The sequence below is a fragment of the Protopterus annectens genome, chromosome 7.part0 (assembly GCF_019279795.1).
Source record: "Protopterus annectens isolate FY-2018-M chromosome 7.part0, PAN1.0, whole genome shotgun sequence".
Classification (NCBI taxonomy): domain Eukaryota; kingdom Metazoa; phylum Chordata; order Ceratodontiformes; family Protopteridae; genus Protopterus; species Protopterus annectens.
The window spans coordinates 1617136569-1617146550 of NC_056739.1; the positions used below are offsets into that span (position 1 = coordinate 1617136569).

Sequence of the window (9982 nt, forward strand, 5' to 3'; positions counted from 1 at the left end):
CCAAATTACTTAAATTTCCCCTGCTCTTCTAGCTGACTCCATGGTATATACAGAAAAGGAAACCTGACTACAACCTGGGCAACTCCGCTTTGGGTAATGGCCTAAGTACTAAAGCATTCAGCCAAGAATGGATATCAGTTAAGAGACACTTCTCCCAGGGAAGACATCGCAGGGACATATAATGAGGCACTTCTCCCACTAATAAATCTCTAGTAGAATACTGGAACCCAACAGGAGCCACATTCTCAAAGATGGGAGGGTGGGACTGCCTGAAGGGTTATGTCACTTAGGGAATGTTTGATGTCTCCACACTGCACCCACTGCATACTCCTCCCCAAAAACACTGACTTGGCACTCAAGAAGGGATGTTAAAGTAGAGAATCAAAACTCCTTGCGGTTTGTCTGGATAATTACTATGGTGCAATCATTATTTGCTTAGTAGGGAATGAATGGAGTACCACTGATCATCCAAATGGTCAGCAGGCGAGGGAGGTCAAAGAAAAAATCTTAAAAAACATTTCTCCTTCCTTTTCAGCTCTTGCCTAGGATTACAAGAGGGACCCCTGGTGATCCTGCAGTGGTTCCTCTCCAGAACAAGCATTTTGCTTTAATAAAGAAAAGATTCCATCTTATCCTTCCCTGCAGCTAATGGGCAGCTTCTGGCATGCTGCAGAAAGTAGTACTTCTTGCTCTTTTTCTAGACAGTGCAAGCAGCTCCTATGAATGAGATGACTGGTGATATAACAAGTGCAGGCACACTTGAAAGGTTCTAAGTATGTTTTTGTACTGTACATGTAAACTTTTCTATAAAACAGGTTAGTATTTAGAGATGAGTTAAAATAGCAGCCAAAGAACAACTGGGCAGATTGGAGTTGGACTTGCCCTTCCATCCCAACATGTTTATGCACAGCATGCACTATCAGCAATCACATATGCCCTGAGCATAGAAGCAAAAGATCCCTGAAGAACTGTGCTGAGAAGAGCTCTCAGAAAGATCTCCACTGTCACTCCCATGAGAAGATCCCACCATGAAGTAATACCAGGAAAACCAGCATTCTGTTCAACTTACCTGTAGGTAGTTACTAAAACTATCAGTATCATCTATACACTCTCTATACTTTAAATATATGTATAAATATGTCTGTGCTTGTGTCTGTAACTACATACATACATATATATATATATATATACATATATGACAGAGAGAGCGAGAAAAACAAAACAAAAAACACAAGCACACACACACACACATACATATTTGACATTTATGAACAAACACAGAAAGTAATGCTTAAATGTAAGAGTTAATATGAAAAAAGAAGTTATGTCTTACCATAACATTCCATCTGTGATGTTGATCCTCATTCAGTCATTACGCATAGGTATCGGTTCCGACCTCTGAACCGAGACGGCCATTTTCCAAGCTCGCGTCAGCCACAAACTCTCGAGCTAAATTCTTACCTATAATTCCCCTCTCCCTGTTACCTCAGATTTTGTTTGCAAGTCAAAAGAAGGTAGAGGCTACCTCTGGTCAACTGACCTCAATCGGAAGGTGAGATCCACTATATGCCTCAGGAGGGGGATGGAGGAGAGGGTCGTAATGAGGATCAACATCACAGATGGAACGTTATGGTAAGACATAACTTCTTTATCTGATGATGTTAATCCTCGTTCATTCCTTACGCATGGGACAGAGTCCCCAGCTACCTTATTCCTTGGGAGGCCCTCATGGAAGGACGTTCCTGAGCACCACAGAGCCAAATGATACTCTTCCCCTGGAATCCAGATCTAATTTGTAATGGCTGATGAAGGTATGTGGTCTAGCCCACGTAGCAGCTGCACAAATGTCATGTAAAGAAGCTCTAGCATGGAAAGCAGCTGAGGTTGCTACTGACCAAGAAGAATGAGCCTTGACAGTGGTAGTTAACTGAACATTATGCTTGCTGTAAATAAAGGTCACGCAGTCTTTCAACCACTTAACCAATGTGACCTTGGAAACACCACATCCTAATCTAGGTCCAGAAAAAGCCAAAAAAAGCTGATCTGACTTGCGAGAAGCTTTAGTTCTGTCCAAGTAGAAACAAAGCTATCTGTGAATGTCTAGGGTATGTAGGCAATACTCTCCTGTGTTTGAATGATCGGGAAAGAAAACTGGCAATTCAATGGTTTGGTTAATGGACATGTCAGAAATCACTTTGGGCAAAAAGGTAGGATTAGTTCTCAATGACACTCTGTTCTTATGAAAGGTCAGATATGGCTTCTTGATGCACAAGGCTTGAAGTTTGGAGATACGTCTGGCAGAAGTAATGGCAACTAAGAATAAAATCTTCCAGGACAAGTAATTGAAGTCACAAGAAGAAGCTGGTTCGAAGAGTGACATTGTCAAAGCTTGTAAGACTAAAGCCAAATCCTATGGTTGAGTGGGTTCTCTAAAGGGAGGTTTTAGATGGAAAATGCCTTTTATGAAGGTCCTGCATAATATGTGAGACATGAGAGAAGAATCCTAGACCCCACTGTGGAAATTAGAAATGGCGGCCAAGTGAACTCTGACCGTGGAAAGCAGAAAGACCAGACTGGAATAAATCAGACAGATATTCTAGCACTACGGGCATTGGTGCTAAGGATCTATCTGTTTTTCTTTTAGCCATATAGTAAACCTCTTCCACTTGCTGAGGTATGTATTTCTGAGATACACTGAAGATATCACGTACAGGTAAGGATAGATCATTCTGCCTGGCAATCATTGGAAGTGGAGCAGCCAAGCTGTGAGCTTTAGGCTGTTTAGGTTGGGGTGAATCAGGTTCTGTGGATGGGAGATCAAGTCTGGGGTTGGATCAAGAGTCCACGGTTGATCTAGCAGGTGAGGCCACAGGAAGGGGAACCAGATCTGACGAGGGCAAAATGGCGGTATGAGGATTCATTTGCTCTTCAACCGGCGGGCTTTCCTCAGGACCTAGGGAATGAGGGGAAGAGGAGGGAATGCATAAAGTAGACCCGAGGGCCAATCGTGGACTAGAGCGTCCCTGGGTGACTGTCCTGAAGGAGGAATCAGGGCAAAAAAATTGCTGCATTTGTAGCTGGTTGGGGAAGCAAAGAGGTCACAGCAAGGAAGACCCCAGCAGTTGAAAATCTCTGCCGCTATCAAGGGATTCAGGGACCACTCGTTAGGTTGAAGAATGCACCTGCTGAGTCTGTCTGCTATCACATTGGAACTCCCGGGAATGTGCGTTGCTAGAAGAAAGCGGTTGGTAGCCATCGCCCACTGCCATAATCTCATGGCCTCTCGGCAAAGGGGATAAGACTTTGTTCCACCTTGCTTGTTGATGTACCAGACCACCGCCATGTTGTCTGACTGAATCGCAATGGTCCCAAACGGCAACAGGGGATGAAATGCTTGCAACGCCAGAAGCACAGCCCTCAACTCCAGAACATTTATATGCAGATGGGCCTCCATTTCGGACCACGTACCTTGGACAATCTTTCCCCGAAATAGGCCCCCCCACCCCATCAGGGAGGCGTCCGTGGTCACTGTGGCCATGGGCTGCTGGGGGGAGAAGGTACGGGACCATTGAAGCGGATTCCGAGACAACCACCAATTTAAGTCCTGCTTGCACCTGTGAGCTATCAGAATCTCGGCTGAAGGAGGGAGCTGAAAGGGGTACCACTGAGTGAGTAGTAACCACTGTAGATGCCTCATGTGAAACCTGGCCAGGGGAACAACTGTATTGGAGGCTGCCATTGAACCCAACAGCTGTAGAGCCGAGTGAGCTGAGGATTTCTCCTTTGAGAGGATTGGAATCAACTGCTGTCTCAATCTTTGAATTCTGTGCTCCGGAATGGATGCTCTGCAGTTCTCTGTGTTCAGGAGGACCCCTATGAACTCTGTGGATTGAGATGGAGTGAGATTGGATTTTTGCCAATTTATGGTTATGTCTAGCCTTTCTGCGGTGTTAAGAGAGAAAGACAGGGCTTTTTCTAATAGATGGACTGGTGGAGGCGGTGATGAGCCAGTCATCTAAGTATGGAAAAACCTGGAATCTCTGTAGTCATAGGAACGCTGTGACGACTGCCATGCACTTTGTGAACACTCTGGGGGATGTAGAGAGTCCGAAGGGCAGTACTCGGAACTGATAATGACTGGTTCCTGCACAGAAGCGAAGGAATTTCCTTGACTGTTTGTCCACTATTATGTGGTAGTACGCGTCTTGAAGATCTATAGAGCACATCCAATCGTCTTTTTCCAAAAGTGGGAGGATAGACTGTACAGTGACCACCCAGAATTTCTGTACCTTTACGAATTTAACACACTGAGATCCAAAATTGGTCTCCAGTTCCTGGTCTTTTTTGGTACCAAAAATAGTCTTGAGTAGAATCCGGATCCTATCTGGTCTGGTGGGACTGTTTGGATGACTCTTTTGCTTAGCAGCTTTGCAATCTCTAATGCTGACTGTACCCTTTGACAGGGTGGCATGTTGGGTAATTTCCTTAAGGTGGCGGATTAAAGATCGAACGGGATATGGTAACCTCTGGTTATCTTTTGTACCCAAGAATCAGTGGTGACGGTTAGCCAGGCAGAAGGGTACAAAGAGAAATGACCCCCAACCACTTCCAGAGGAAAGATGTTGGGCCGGTCCTCAGGAGTGCTGGTACGGTTGGCCAGTGAAAGAATCCCAGGAACCCTGGTTATGCAGACCTCCTCTGCCCTGAAAGGGGCGTCTTCCCTGAGAATTTTCCCCTCTGCCTCTATGGGAAAAATCAGCCTGTGTGTCACGGAAGGAGCCCTGAGATTTTTTGTGCCATATCTTCCCACTCTTTTGGTTTTTGGAGAAAGCCCACTGAGGGGAAGAATAACGGACACCTACGGCAGAAAGGGTCTTGCCGTCCTGTTCACATCTAGCCAGTTTGCTTTTAAACTTTGGGACCAAACGAAGAGGCTTCAATTGGAGCACTGATAAAGGAAGCCTTGAAGAGTTCTGCGAAATCACACAAGCATATGCAGGCAAGTCGTCTCAGAACAATGCCTGCACCCGCTGCTCTAGCTGCTCCTTCTGATGAGTGAGAAATGAGATGCATGGAGGAGTTAGAAATAGATTCAATGGTGGCTAACTGAGAGGCCACTTAATCACGGACCTCATCAGACACAGCACCAGCCAAAGTTTCAGAGAGCTCAGAGATTAAGTCTCTTTGAAGCCTGGTAAAATGTGCCATATAGTTCACAGCCCTGATTGCAAAGGTCCCTGATGAAAAGGTACGCGTCCCAATTTTGTCCAGAGCCGGAGACTCTCTGGTGGGTGAATGAACAGTCTGGCTTTCTTTGTCCTCCAGGTCCTTTTTAGTTGTGGCCACCACCACCAAAGCATCTACCGAAAGACCTTTGGACCAATGGGGGGGGGGGTCGCTCTCAGGAGGGGACAAAATTTTATCTGGCCTCCGGGGAATGGCCTCAACTGTGTCAGGAGCCTTCCATGCACACTGCACGACGAGCCAGACCAGTTTGTTGGCATTTGGAGTAACCCAGGAGGTAGGGGGCTGGGCACAAAAGGCCTGTAGGAATACAGAGTCTTCAGAGGTTGGGTTAGAGGGCTGACAATCACCTCTCTGTTTCAGGATTTCTAGGATATCTCCAAAGGATACCTCAGAGGGTGACCTAGAGGACCATTCCCCATCATCCAAGTCTGTGTCTTCGGTGAGGGACTCCTCAGTGGAGTCCATGTGTTTCCTCTTACACAAAGACTTTCGATGAACTTCCTCAGAGGGAGGAACTGAGGAAGACAGCTCAGTAGGGGTCTCCTGTGGGGGGTAAGTCCTGAGGCTCTCGTGCCCAGTGTTCTTGTGTAAAAAGTGGAGGCACTGATAGTATAAGAACCACACCCCACAGGAGACCCCTACTGAGCTGTCTTCCTCAGTTCCTCAACATCAGCCGACGCTATAGTCTCCTCTCAGCTCGGAGTCCCTGGACAGCTGCAGAAAGAAGGAAGAAGGGGCGCCACAATTAGCGTCCTGGGTAGTGGCAAGAGAATCCTGCCACAAAGACAACTGAGGCTCCTTAGTGAGAGCCAAAAGGGGAACCGCAGGTGAAGACTGTGCTATAGTAAGTGACTTCCAAGACAGTGACAGGGGCTCTGATGAAGAATGGTCACCTCCCGAGGAAGTACAGGTCCTGGGAGGAAGAATACCTCTAGCCAGAAGCAACTGATCCACAAGATGCAGCACATCGTGTTCAGAGAGGCTTCTAGTGGATCTCACAGACATAGATGAAGGAGAATCAGGTCTATCCAAAGTCGAAACAAGTTCAGTGCCCACAACGGTGGGAGTCTGTACCGCAATAAGAAGAGTAGGCATGGCCTGAACAACAGTAGTGTGCCCCGAGGGAACCATCGCTGCCGAAGGTAATGTCTGCACCGACGAGGTCGGTACCGAAGTGGTAGCTGGTGGTGTGCAGAGAGTCTGCAACAGAAAGGGAATGGTCGGTGCCGAGCGAGTAGTCGGCGCCAAATTGATGGTCTGAACCGAGAGGGAGTCTGGTGTCGACACACCTATCGGCGCAGAGAGAAAGTGTATGGACTGTACTGTCGGTGCCGATGAAGGAGTCTGAACCGAGGAGCCCCTCGGTTCTGACACTGTACGAGGCACACTACTCGGTTCCGAAAAAGTAGATGGCGCCGATGGACTCGGAACCGAATAACTAGGCTCTGAAATCATCGGTGCCGAAGAGGCCAAATCCACAGTGGAAAGCTTAGGCTTTTTAGGTCTCGGTTCCATAGGGCCTCCAGCCGGAGAGGATGGAACAGACTAAGACTTTTTATAATCATTACTCCTTTTCTTGTGGGAGCTTGGACGGGATGAGACTTCCGTCCCAGAAATAGCCTCTGAAAAGGAAGATTTAAGTAGCGCCTTTAAAATTAACTTATTCTTCCTTTCAATGGCAGGCAGTCCTATTAGTAAAATTCTTACAAATTCCACAAGGCGGGTCAACTGTTAAATGAGGCACACCCAAATAATAAACACAAAGAATGTGCATCAGAGACAGGCAATTTATGGCCACATTTTAAAACCTGGACTGCCTTTTCTATCTGTCATAATAAAGAAGGGAAAGAAGGGTTACCAAAAAGGAATTACCCAAAGGTAAGGTCCAGAAAGATTAACCAACGATGGTAAAGGGAAGAAATACCTCGTTGGCAAGAGAAATAAATAAATAATTAAGAGCACAAGGAATAGTCTCCAGGTGCGATAAGATAAGAGAAAACTAAATAACTACTTTTTTTCCTCAAAAAGTTAAGTCAAATTTTGAAAAGATCAAAAATGTGTACTTAGCTCAAGAGAAGTAGCCTGACAGGACTTAACTACGACGCAGCAAATGAAATCTGGGGTAACAGGGAGAGGGGAATTAAGGGTAAGAGTTTAGTTCGAGAGTTTGTGGCTGACGCAAGCTTGGAAAATGGCCAGCTCGGTTCCGAGGTCAGAACAGATATCCATGCGTAAGGAATGAAAGAGGATTAACATCATCAGATCAGATGTTGCAATGACAGATATGATCAAGTTCCAGTAATCATCATCTTCAACACAATACATAATTAAAATTAAAAATAAATACACCCAGAAAATGGCATAAAATTTCAAAACACTTGCAGAAATCACCAGTGGTTTTGGCAAAGTCATGTTCAGAGGCTTTTGGATTGCTTAAATCATACTTTTGCTGATGGCAAGCTAGCAAATAAAGGCAAATCCAAATCTTTTTACTGTGTTCTTCAGGCTCAAATACTTCATACTGGAAGAAGCCTCAAAACTTGGGGTTAAAGTTTAAAGAAAGTAAAGTTTTGTAAGAATTTACATTTCTCCTTCAGAAAGCTGAACTGCTCATTAATATGCTCTATGCATTTTCATACACATGCTTGTTACTCTGCTTGCCATGATTAAGAACTTAGAGCAAGGTCACCAATCTTCTGTATAAGAGGTTTGATTAGCAAAGCTATGGTCAACTGGAAAATGGAAATCTGCTTTAATTTTGGTAATTTCTGCTTCAGTCACAATTAACAGCTGTCCATGTATGTATGCTTGGGGCACATCTGTTTTGATTGTGGTATGGGGCATGAAATACCACATGAGAAATAACAGTACCTTTCTTGATTTTAACTTTTAAAGGTGCAGAAAAGTCTGCTTGAAGCCAGTACTGATAATGCCTTATTTTATTCCATGTATCAGCAAATATTGCTTATAACTTCACTTAGGGTTGTATCCGTTTTCTTGACAGATAAGCACTACTGATTTGGTTCATAATGACCAGACTAACCAATATGGGGCAAAGGGCAGCAACATACCAGCTGATCCCAATAACTGACGTCGTAAACCAAAGAGAACACATCCCTAAGAGGAGGCTGGTAGTGCCCAGGAGATAACCAATCATCCCAGAGGTAGCATGGTACACCTTGAGTTTTGCCAGAGGCCAGTTTAAGAGCTTTGGATACAGCAAAGAAGTTCCTCCTAGAGACTGCATGCAAATATACAACACTGTGATCAGACCAATGAAAGCATGCCATGTGACAAAGTGGGGTTTGTCATTGAGGTATTTGTTGCAAATGATGGTAATCAATCCTGTCAAAGCACAGCAGACTGTTAGGACTTGCACTAGCCAGTGACCGCGGACTCTGACTTTACGGGAGAATGACTGCAAAAGGGAACAATCAGGAGAGAAAACCAGCACAGCTTCTGTCATGAAGAAGGAAAACTAGAAAAAAAACAAGAAATACATCAATGTAGACATGAACTAGACAACATGACTGTTAAGTAGTTGGTTACAGCCAGTCTCTAATTATGAAGTATTTAAAACTTCAATGATTGTGTCAAATTCATTAACATCAGAACTACTCTAACATGCTACGATTAAGATGAAATAATTACTTACCTTAGCAATTGTTCTGGTTTAAAAAAAGGCAGCAGATGGTCACCTAGTGCGACCACACACCTAAAGCTAATTTCTTGTTAAGGGAAAGATGTATTTGCCTACCTGCTTTCTCAGAATTCTCTGCAACAATTAGAATGTGTGCATTTATAGGTAAATATGAACATTTGCCAATCCAATATGGACTTCATGACTGCAATTTGAGTAATATATAGAAACAACATGACTGCATTAATAATAAAGCATCTAGGGGTTGCAGGAATCATGCCAACTGGATACCAATAATGTTTACTTTTTTTTTATACAGGTTATACAACCAACATAAGCCATGTATCAGTACACTTTTGTCCTATCCATAAAGCATTAGAACTCCAGCGGAACCATCAAAACAGTATAGAGATCATGTGCATTATATAGTGATTTCATTAAATACATCTATCACGACATGTCAACAATTGAATCTCATTTTTACTTAAAGCTATATCTTGACATTTTTCTTCAAAAATATTGTGTGTGTGTATATATATATATATATATATATATATATATATATATATGCTTACAGAAAAAATAAAATGTAAATAACTAAATATAACTTACACTGCTATCTACTTCAAAACCTAAACCATTTGAATTAACCAAAGAAAATATGTAAAAAAAATAGGTGAAAAAAAGAAGTTATGTCCTTACCATAACGTTCCATGTGGAGTGTTCATCTCGCCTTTGTGCTTACACATGGGCGTCGGGGCCGATCCTCGGCTCAGTGTTAGCAAAGCTTTGCATCCAGAAGAAGCTAGAGACCAACCTACCTTCCACAATTCCCTCTGCCTTTACCTCAGATCTAGTTTGCAAGAAACAACACCAGATACAGCAATAACAAAGTAATCCTCTATAAAGAATACATATGTATACACAAGGAACGTAACTAGCTCAAGCCAGTAGAACAACAGAGAGACCACTAGTGGGAGACAAACAGGCCAGACTTCTAAACTGAACGTTCTTCCAGACCAGAGGGTGGGAGGGTGGAAATGTAAGAACAAAGGCGAGATGAACACTCCACATGGAGCGCTAAGGACAAAATTC

The 9982-nt window shown here is 43.9% G+C and overlaps 1 protein-coding gene across 1 annotated transcript in view; it reads right to left on the minus strand.

Moving 5' to 3' along the window:
- Positions 1-7446: 7446 nt before the first annotated feature.
- Positions 7447-9982, minus strand: part of LOC122807148 (transmembrane reductase CYB561D2) — a 902611-nt gene continuing 900075 nt past the window's right edge. The window contains exon 4 of the mRNA XM_044078162.1: positions 7447-8725. Within this exon, the coding sequence (XP_043934097.1) occupies positions 8225-8725 (501 nt within the window). The 3' untranslated portion in view covers positions 7447-8224. The remainder of the gene's footprint in view (positions 8726-9982) is intronic.